Source organism: Crocodylus porosus, unplaced genomic scaffold, assembly GCF_001723895.1.
Source record: "Crocodylus porosus isolate Cpor-Errol unplaced genomic scaffold, CroPor_comp1, whole genome shotgun sequence".
Classification (NCBI taxonomy): domain Eukaryota; kingdom Metazoa; phylum Chordata; order Crocodylia; family Crocodylidae; genus Crocodylus; species Crocodylus porosus.
Window position 1 is genome coordinate 21177637 of NW_017728910.1, and position 11245 is coordinate 21188881.

The 11245-nt window shown below is 40.1% G+C and overlaps 1 protein-coding gene across 3 annotated transcripts in view; it reads left to right on the forward strand.

Moving 5' to 3' along the window:
* ATP11B (ATPase phospholipid transporting 11B (putative)) overlaps window positions 1-11245 on the forward strand; it is a 108949-nt gene that overhangs the window by 36598 nt on the left and 61106 nt on the right. For all 3 annotated transcript variants that reach the window (XM_019532779.1, XM_019532781.1, XM_019532780.1), the window contains exons 5-10: window positions 3587-3694; window positions 3860-3988; window positions 6467-6570; window positions 8481-8528; window positions 10295-10359; window positions 10905-10986. In XM_019532779.1, the coding sequence (XP_019388324.1) occupies window positions 3587-3694; window positions 3860-3988; window positions 6467-6570; window positions 8481-8528; window positions 10295-10359; window positions 10905-10986 (536 nt within the window). The remainder of the gene's footprint in view (window positions 1-3586; window positions 3695-3859; window positions 3989-6466; window positions 6571-8480; window positions 8529-10294; window positions 10360-10904; window positions 10987-11245) is intronic.

Here is an 11245-nt window from a genome sequence, read left to right on the forward strand (position 1 = left end):
AGCCCAGTGCAGTCCCAGCCCCACCCCGCAGCAGCAGCCTGCCCCATCCCACACAGATCTTGGGGCACACACTGCCCCCCCGGTGCTCTCCCAGGGTGCGCACAGCGGTGGGAGTTGCAACCCCTCCCCACACCTCACTCCCTCCCACCCCGGCTGGACAGCACCTGCTCCAGTCCCACTCCTCCCTCACCGCAGTGGCTTTGAACTGCTCCCCCATGCCCCTTCCCTCCCCCCTCCCCTTCCACCACAACAGACTTAGCAGCTCTTCAAGCTGCCGGGCCGCGTATCAGAAATCTGATCGGTTCAGCTGATATGCCTCCTTAAAAATCAGCCATCGGTATCGGCCCCCAAAATCTCTATCGGTGCACCCCTACACAGGACTTTTCAGCTATTTATGTATTGTTACATTCAGACTTAAGTACTTTTGAATCCTTTTCTTGACCGTTTTGATTCGTCATTAATAGTGCAGACATTAGTCATCAGTATGTCCATAATTGAAAAGCATTTTCTCCAGTTACCTTGCAGAAAAATATTTTGGTTATCCAATGATGTGATTCAGAAATGTCTGTTATAGGTGGGCTACAAAATAATGGTTCAGAAACATTAGTGACCTAAAACTGAGAAATTTGGTAGAACTCTTTTATTCATCTATTTTTTCTAAGAAGTTGTTCTTATTCCTGTTCCCTTAACATGGTTCAGAAATCATTTAAACATGTTGGGTTATAGTAATAGAAGCTATTGTAGCTTTTATCTTGTTGAGAGAGATATTCAGACCTATGACTCGCATAGCAGTAGTACAAATGCTGTGAATGATATGTCCACTGTACACTTCTGATTGTCTCAATTAACTTGCCATAGGAACATTTATTTCAGCTCCCAGAATTATCACTCGTTCAAGGTTAAGGCAAGCAAGATTTAATCCTGTATCAGTGTAAGATTTTGTATGCATATCAAAATGTTCAGGTTGCGCTTCTTGAGGCATTTGAGGACCAGAAGCAGCTTTCACTGGGATGAGGATATTCCCAGCAATTCAGTGAGACCCAGTCTTTGTTTTCTTTTAGACTTTGCATTTGTTGTTTTTAATGTCACCCTGCCCTGCCATCTCTTTACAGAAAAAATTATTTCAAGCATGTTATAGCTTTTTATGAATGTCTGTGATACCTTTACTGTTGGATTTGTTGCAGCTAAATATACCCAGTGGGTGGATCTACATGTGCACTTTACTGTTGAGTAGAATTAGCTCTAGAGTAAAGCGTCACCATCTACACATGCACCAGTATTAGGGTACAGTAAATGAATTAACTCTGCCATAAGACAGTACTGTCGGGGATAGTACTCTCTTATGGACAGAGTACTTATATGCACTGAAATGCATGTGTAGACCATGAAGGGCTGGTGGGATCACAAGGGTGTTAAAGTGCGGGGGCTGCCTGCTGCCTAGCCTGCACTTAAGCACCCAGCCAGCCCCTTCACTGCCTGACGCTGGAACCCAGGCCAACCCCCTGAACCCCCTGCCAGCCAGGAGCTACTCAGCTCCATCTCAAAAGTGCAGCAGTCCCAGGCGCATATGTAGAGATGGCGTTCAAGATCAGTGGACTCCAGCCCAAACTGCACCAGAGTTTATTGCTCTGCCCTAATTTCACATGTAGGTGTACCCAGTTTTCTAGATAGAGAGAGTGAGAAGCAACTCAGTAATACTTTTTAAAAATCCTCTGTATTATGCCTAAAATAAACTTCTGTAATATTTTGTGCTGCTAGTAGTAGAGTGTGTGTTGGTGTGTAACAGGTAGTATAAACGTATTATCAGCATGAGCTTAAGATGATCTGTGTAATTCACTTTGGCTTTATCACATGAGTGGTAAGCTTTCACAAGTGCCCAATAAAAGATATCACCCTAAGAAATCCTTGCGTCACATATCATCAAGTCTTTTCCTCCCATCATAAGCATCATAATAGAGTACTTTTTATGTGGAATTGCAGGTAGCACTCGAGAATCAGTTGGTTGCTTTATAGCATTTTGGGCAAAGAAAGGTCATGAATCAGTTTTTCAAGCATCAGTGGAAAGTAACTACCCCACATAAAATGAACTTTCTGTTTAGTATTGATCTCATGCAAGATGTTTCTCACTATCATCTGTGGAGGTGCTTAAGTGTTTCTGGAAGGTTTTTGGGATAAAACTAGACGCGCACATTTATATATAGAAATGGTAACAGTAAATCTGCCTCAGGTTTTTTCTTTTGTGCAATGTCAGACTCTCTTAAATGTTCACATTTGAATTTTATGTATGTCTGTGAACTTGCCTATTCTTCCACTAGGCCTGTTATTGTCACTCTGAATTAAATGTATAATGCACACAAAGTTGTGCTTTAAATAGGAATGGAAAGATTATGTAACACTGAATCACAGCTAGTGTTAGTCAACAAGTAGCAAGTACTGCCTCTTATATCGTAGCATTTTTCTTGGTTTCAGGGACAGGGCTAACAGTTCAGATTCATGCATTTACTGTCTGATTAGTTTTTCTCTGCCCATCTGATGGTGTTTTTCCATCTCTTCTCAACTATATTCAGATCACGAATATGTTGAGCAGCAATCACATAAGCGAGCAATATATTAAGGGTGATCTACAAAGGAAAAGTACACCTACATTTTTACCCTTCTTTTTATTTTTATTTTATTATACCCTTTGAACATCTGGAAGAAGAAAAATCTGCTAGTCTTTTCCACTAAAAATTATATCCCACCGTCACTAAAAAGGGCTGCCCTAGAACCCTGTGGATAATTTTAATTTTCCTTCATGTTGAGTCTCTTGCACACAGTCCTCTCCATCGACAGTGCAAAAAGTGTACATCAGCCACACATACCATCCAAGCTAAAATCCTTCTGTGACAATAGGTGCTTCAGCTGTTGAAAAAAATGACCAAAGCAAGCTGTCTGGGTTCTGTCATAGGTTAGCAGAAAAGAGAGCCATTTGAGTCCATTATTTCTACTTGTGATCAGCAAGTGAGTCTGTGGGTATGACTGTCTGTATTCCCTACTTATGTGCCTTAATCCATTTCTCTATTGTGAAGTTCTCAAATTCAGCAGACAAAGGTTCTTTGGGTAAATCCGATATCTTTTATTAGACGGACTAAAATGGTTGGATTTTTTTTCTTTACAAGCTTTTGGGTGTTTGTATCCAAAAGCTTGCAAAGAAGAAATTTACCCAAAGAAACTTGTCTTCCTATGTCCTTAGACCAACATGGCTACAACCTATGTCCCTGAAACACCAAATTGCACAAATACTCATGCTTAACTATCTTTTTTCAGAAAGCTTCACCTCAGCTATTTGTTTCAATTTGCATAGTCCTATGCCACTCTTTCTACATTTCTTACCTGATTTAAGAAATCTGAAACTAATAAAAACACAAGAAGTGTACAGATTTTAGGATGACAGTTGCAGTAGAACCTGAATGGAACAGAGGCTAGGAGCTGCTCAGGGCCATGTAGCAAGCTGATCACAAAGTCAAGCTGCCTCATGACACTTGGGAGTTATTCCTGACGTGCATGCTTGTAATCTGATTTTTTTTTTTTTTCTTTTTTTCTTCAGGGCTATGAAGACTGGTTACGACATAAAGCAGATAATGAAGTAAATGGAGCTCCAGTTTATGTTGTTCGAAGTGGTGGCCTTGTAAAAACTAGATCAAAAAACATTAGGGTATGTACCTAAAAACTGGTTTTTGCAGTTAAACTGATAGTACTTGAGTAAAGTGCTCATTTGTTCTATCACAATTTTATGGTGCTCTTTTATGTTCTTAATAACAGTGCTTACTTATTTTTAACAGCATAATATATGCATATATTATTTATTCCTTTTTTTCAGGTGGGTGACATTGTCAGAGTAGCCAAAGATGAGACTTTCCCTGCCGACCTTGTACTTCTCTCCTCTGACAGAGCTGAAGGTTCATGCCATGTTACTACTGCTAGTTTGGATGGAGAAACCAATCTTAAGGTTGGTTGTCTAAATATTTGTGCATTGCTAGTATGAAATATGAGAACCTGGTTAGATATTTCAACCTGGTGAGTAATTCAGTAACTAAAGACCAATACAGTAAACAGATAAATTATTCAGAGGGGAAGTTTGTGCTCGTCTTAACTTTAATTACATTTTTTTAAATTTATGGTTTCTCCCACAATGTACATGTTTTAACTAAATGTAAATAGTGACATTCTCTTCCCTGAAGAGAGCTTATCTTGATACTTTATTTTGAGTCCATACTAAGACACTTAATTACAATCTTTCATTATCTACTATTTCAGCGGTTCCCCATCTGTGGTACGGGTACCACCAGTGGTACGCAGGCAGCCTGTCAGTGGTACACATTAACAGAATTATTATAATTACTTTATAGGACAAAAATTTGCTGATGGTACTTAAAGTTGTATCGTTTTAAATTGGTGGTGCACAATCTGTCAGTTTGGGAACCGCTGGACTATTTTATTATGTTGTGGAACACTTCAAACCTTAATCTGCCACCCTTACTCTGACTCGTTTGAAATCAAAGGGCCTATATTTTGAATGAGGTACCACTCAGTATGAGCAAGTAGCAGACTATGACTCTTCCATCAATAAGATGTGTCTTAATATATCAAAATTACTGTTTACCTATGTAACTGAGTTCTAATTTAAGTGTTACACTTATTATTTCACTTTGATTTGAAATTGTTAACATCAGTGGGACCAGGAATCTCTATTGATCTGTTAGTAGCAGTGTTATGTATTAACAGTTAATTATTGTGAGAAATGCTATCAGTACTATGGCTTGTAAAGTAGTTTTCATTATGGTGGGGAAGCATCTGGCATACTCAAGAAATCATGCTTCTGCGTAGTATTCCTTAACCCTCGTCAGGAATCAAAAGCACCGAAACCAAATACAGAATAGGAGATAATTAGTGAAGCACCTGTGGGAAAGCACCTGCTGATTTTGATGGGTTATAGGCTCAACATGAATCATCATTGCACTGCAGTTGCATGCAAGAAATAAACGCAATTTTCGGTTACACTAACAGACATTTGTATGTAAGGCAAGGGAGGGGATAGTACAGGGGTGGGCAAAATGTAGCCTGTGGGATGGATCAGGCTTGTCAAGGGATTTTATCTAGCCACGTGGGTCATTTGGCCCCACGTAGCCCAGATGTGGGGGGCAGCCTGGGCTGGGGCACATGTAACCGGTCCCACCATCCCTGGCTACACAGTGGGGCTGGGGCGTTATCATGGCTGAACTCACTTGCCAGAACCACCTACTGGCAAGGTGCCTGCCTACTGCCTGCCAGCAGCACCCACAGTGCTGCTGCCAGTGTCCACTGCTGCTGCCGGACCCGCCCCTAGTGCCTGGGCTCTCTGGCCTATCTGTCCTGCACCCACTGCCAGGGATGCCAGATGGAGTGGGCAGGCCCAGGACCCACATGGACAGGTCATGCTTGCCTGGGCAGATGGGATGGGGCTGCAAGAAGGCGAGGAGTGCTGTCCAGGAGTAGGATGGGAAGGTGGGGCCGGGGCGGGGGTCAGGATCATGGAGCAGTGATGGCTGGGGTCCAAACAGAGCTGTGATCCGCTCTCCACACACCCTGGCCTGCAGAAGTGGCACCTGTCAGGGGCATTTCGGGAGCGGATCATGGCTCTGCCCCAAGCCCTGTCCCTAGCCCCACACTGTCATGGCCTCATGATCATGATACTGGCCCTGCCCACCTGCCCTGATCCCAGACGCCACTCCCTGACCATGGACTCATCCCATCTGCCCAGCTGAGCATGGGCAGAGCCACTTACGGAGTTTTGGTTAGCTGTTGTGGAGTGGGTGGGAGGCCAGAGGAGTTCTGACCAGGCCTACAACAGCTCACCAAAATTCCCTAAGTGGCCTTCCAGCCCAAATAATTACCCACCCCTGTGATAATACCACCCTGTTTAGTACCAGTTAGGCTTCAGCTGGAGTATTGTGTGCACTTCTGACCTTTTAGTTTGAAGAAAAGGAGTTTAAGGTAGGGACACAATAATAGTGCCCATTTAAGGTAAGGACACAATAGCAGTGCCCACATTTTTTAAAGTCTGTCATAAAGAAAAGGACAAGACACAGAGTGGGTTTAAATTACAGCAAAGAAAATTTAGTTTAAATTCAGGGGAAGAAATTTCCTTAGTGAGAGAGTAGTAGGACAGTGGGATAAGCTGCCTGGAAAAGTTGTGGAATTCCCTTCACTGGAGGTTTTCCAAAAGAGACCAGGTAAGCATTTGCCTGGATTGGTGTAGGAATATGTATCCTGGATCTGCAAGATGAACTTGAGGTCCCTTCCAGGCCTGTGAGTCTCATCTGGATGATTTTTGACCAACTAACCACCAGCAAATTAGTACTTCAGTGAACCAAAGATATACTCAAATGCAGATCTTCTTTTCTGTGTTTTGAAGTCATGAAGTTAATAGAAAGTATTCTTTTTTCAGACGCATGTTGCAGTCCCAGAAACAGCAGTATTACAGTCAGTTGCCAACCTGGATAAACTCGTAGCTGTTGTAGAATGTCAGCAGCCAGAAGCAGACCTATACAGGTAGTGCTTTATTCTTCAGAATTTCAGAATCAATTGAAAGTGAAATACTATTTTTAAAGATGCTGTGGCTTCTGTTGGGAGAAAATTGCTCCAGAAATGTCAGATTAAGTTTCATGCTTTAGTAAATAGAAGTAGGCATTTGTGTGTGTGCTGTTATGCTGCATAACATTGCAAATGGTGGACAAATCAAACAAATTCTTTGTTGTTTTTTAGTAGTAAATTAGAAGTAAAATTCAATAATATTTCCGGTTTATATCGTAACATGGATGGCAGAGCAGTTAAGGCATCCAGAAGCACAAGTTCAAACTTGTTCTGGGGTTGTGCTGCCCCCACTTGACCCAGCTGTAAGTGGCTACCTGATCGTTTTGCCTGGAGTGTTAAAGCCGGTGATACAAGCCAAATCCTTCCTTTGTGTATTAGTAGCTACAGAAACTGGTGTGCCTTCACACTGTAACTTGCTGAGTCGCATAGACTCAAGCACATCTTCAATCTTACTTGACTCTTGATGGGTCTGTATTGCCTTTATTAGCAGGACATTTATTTTAAAAATTAATAAATAATAATAGTAATGGTGTTTGGGGAGGCTTGATGGTGAAAAATGAAGCTTTATCTGGTTCTGCCAACATACTTCAGTCCTCATTACTGTTACCACTTTCTGTTGTGTTAGGTTTAAAATGTATCAAATTTTGTCTTTGTTCTTAAGGTATAATTAGTTTATGTTATGGTCTAGGGAGGATTTGAACTGTGTTCCCTAATAGTAATAAGTTCTTCACTACAGTTTCACCAGTATGTCTGATTTAAAAGCTGAAGTCAGCAAGCAATGTGACAGACCTCTTAAAGTAGTATTTCTCATAACGGATACTATGTTAGACCTGTGCTTTACATCTTGTAGCTATTTCTGACCTTTAATGTAATTAAGGTAACATTTCATATTTTCCTAACAGTGGGTAATTTTCAGTTCATAGTTTTGAAGACAGAGGTGGCTGACTGCATTCACCTAGGCAAGCAGAAGGGAGGTGAGGGTGGTATCTTAGAGACCCACCTGATTCAGAGAGGTATGAGCTTTCATAAGCAACAACCTACTTCTCATTTGACTAAGTAGGTATTGCTTAAGAAAACTCATACCTTCCTGAACCAGTTAGGGCAGCGTGGCACGTTAGAGCCTTTTTTTGCCTAATAGTTTTAGTAATCATACCATAAAGCATCAGTTTATTTTAAGTGAAGTTGGGATTGCCAAGAATGTTGAAGTTCTTAACAAGAATACATATTTAACAAGAATACATATTTAACTAGCTGTTAAATATTTGGTCTTTAGAGTGGGTTGTGATGGACACAAACCTACTAATGTCAGAAAGGACTAGCTAAGTTAATGACGGTGAATTTCTACAAGCCTTTAAACTAGGTCCTCTATAAAGCATGTAAAATGTTAGAAAATGTGAAACTTAAAAAGTTGAAAAAAGGTAAAATGGTAATTAATCTGCTATATTAGAAGCAACAATGCTATTCAGATGAAAAATATATTGACTGGTAAACTGGCTTTTATTTTTAAGTTATTTTTTGATGCAACATAATCATTTATTTTTCAACAAAAGAAATAAAGCACATTTTGTTCACGTTTCATAAACTGAGTGGTGCGGATTTTCTAAAATCACTCAATACCATTTTATTGAAGAATGAATGGTTCATTGCTCGTAATGACAACTTTCTGAAATATTCCTCATAAAATGATCAAGACTGATCTATATCATCCATTAATAAAAAACTTCAAACTAAAGACTTTTTTAATATGGTATGTACCACTGTAATATTGTACCTTCCCTATATAAATAAAGATCTTTCTTTAATATTGAAGATTTTACATCTAAAAGCCTTAGGAATTCATCCTGCTGACATATGGCTTTCTTTCCCAGGTTTGTTGGTAGAATAACTATAAGTCAACAAATTGAAGAAATTGTACGGTAAGTGAAATGTATAAACATAAAGCTAACTTAACTATGTAGAGCTAAGCTGGGGTGATAATATATGACATAATAAAAGAGCACAATTATAGAACAGGAAAAAGTAATTGTTATGGAGATGCCAGCTGCAAGGCTGACATGAATAAAACTAGAGCAGATACTTGGGAAGTAGTTGAGTGTAAACTTTTCCATAGCCTTGAAAAAACGTGAGCTCTGCTAATAGAATTAACTTATTCTTGGATGCTATTGCTGAGTAGTCATTATAAAAAATGTGTAGAAACGGTAACTTAATTTGGGGTGGATGAGTGGGGCATGAGCACCAGGTGCAGACTTATTAGGGATGCCAGAATTGTGCCCCCACTGCCATGGAGACGGCACCCCACCGGCAGAGACCCCACAGCATTACTCTTGCAGCAGCAGCCGGGTGCATGGACACCATGCTGCTGCCGTAGGAACAACAGCCAAGCGAGAAGAACATGCTATCAGCAGGAATTAGGGACTGTTTTTAAGTCCCCAGCACAGGTCAGCCTCCCACAGCCCCACATGTAGAGAACTTACTTTTAGAAGCAAATTTGGCACATGTAGAAAACTCACTTCCCCCCCCATTCTTGGAACCCCCACTTCTCTGGCACTCAGCAGCACCTCCTCTTCCTCCACCCCTCATCCCCTGCTCTCCCATGGGGTTCGTCCAGGGTACAAACTTGGCTTGTTCTGCCTCTGTCTCTCCTGCATTAAGAGGATAGTACTTTACCTTCCAGTGCTTATTGCAGACTTGACAAACTAACTTCCTAGAGAATGTGCAGCCACAGGTCTTATTAAATTCAGTGTAAACTATTGGTATATCCTGCAGGAGACTAACAAAACTCTTTCAGTAAATGCATACTTTCATTGTCCTTTAACTTTTTAAATTCTATAAAGTTGGTGGTGTTGTGTCTATTGGTCATCAGAGAGAAGCCAGTTAAATATATACTGCACTGATTTGCGTTCTTTTAGTCTGAACTAGCTAAATTGGCTTTCATGATTTAGAAAACCATTTTGAGTTCAGGAATATGGTCAGAGTCTCTTAATAGACGAGACTCTTCTTGTGCAAATATTCTACTTCTGTGAATTTTATTATAACTTGACAAATTCTAAAAAAAAATTACAAGGATTTTTACTCAAGTTTCAATTGCATTCTTTCTTGTAGTAATTTATAGTGTTTGTCCTTTTTTTTTTAAAGGAAGTATCTCAGTCTCATGCAAGTAATTTGCATGTGCTATTATAGTGATTATGATTAAAACTGGCAGCTGGCAGTATAAGAATTTTTACTGATATAGTCCTACTCAGCTATTTCTGCTGGTACTTACTGGAAAATAAAAGAAAACAAGATGCTAAGTGAGCATTACAGTGTTTTCAATGTCCACCCCCATCCACATTTAATATGACCACCTTTCTGTGGAAGTTTCCCTGCCTTCCTTTCTTTTCATTTTAACGTCTTTTTAAACCACTTTAGGCAAAATAAGGAAATTCATCTTTTTGTTTGATTTCAGATTAAGCATTTTGACAGACTCCAAAGACAGTGTGCACACTGGGCTGGAACATATTTCTTTTACCTTAAATGAACCTTGCTAATTATTACAGGTTTATTTTTCCCCAAAACTATTTTTAGCTGATATAAGATGATTTAGACAGACAAACTCAGTGTGTGGTGGTATCCTGGACATCAGAAATTGCTATTCAGTATTTTGCATTGTTTTAAAGATTGATGTATCTATTTTATTTTTTAGACCTCTTGGCCCTGAAAGTCTCTTACTACGAGGAGCAAGATTAAAAAACACCAAAGAGATTTTTGGTTTGTAGACATCTAAGTATTTTAACGCTCTTCTCTGCCTGAAACATGATGATGCATTTTACCTAATTTTTCATCTTGCACTGAAGGGATTTAAATGATCCCTAAAATGTTACCTCTGGAGGATATAATGGTGAATAGAAGGAAGGGTATCCATGGGGAACCTTGTGGGGTACCAGATTTCCGTTGTTTCCCTGGGAGAACATTTTTCAAGCAGTTTTTAATAAAGAAGTAACAGAAATCTAATAGAAAAGTAACATGGATACTGCTGTCATATCCTGCATTTGAGACCTTGTTTTGGAGATTGATATTCTGACCTCTAAACCTATAAATGGAACAGCAAAAAACAATACTGACCAATGATAATAGGTGTTAAAATTGCTTCTGAAATGTTACTGTGTCATTACTGAATGCTGCTGAAAAGTCATCTTACTGCTTCATTATAGTGTCAGAGCACATAAAAATAGCACTACCCCTCATTTGGCACATGTAGAAAACTCCCAAGCTGTTCCCAGACAGGAACTAAAGTATGGTTCTGTTTTTTTCAGGTGTTGCAGTGTATACAGGTATGGAGACGAAGATGGCATTAAATTACAAGAGTAAATCTCAGAAACGATCAGCGGTAGAGAAGTACGTGCGTTTCATAGTGTCCTCCTTATTTGTAATATCTTACCTTAGTTTCACTTGCAGTAAATCATTCATGTTTTTGTGAGTTCCTTGGATATAGACAAAGGAAAATACTGTGAATGCTAGACCTTCTGTAGCCTGCTGGAAATGCAGCTAAAACTTATTTGTTAATATGCATCTCGAGCAGGTCCAGGGAGGTGATCCTCCCCCTCTATGCGGCACTGGTCAGGCCGCAGCTGGAGTACTGCGTCCAGTTCTGGGC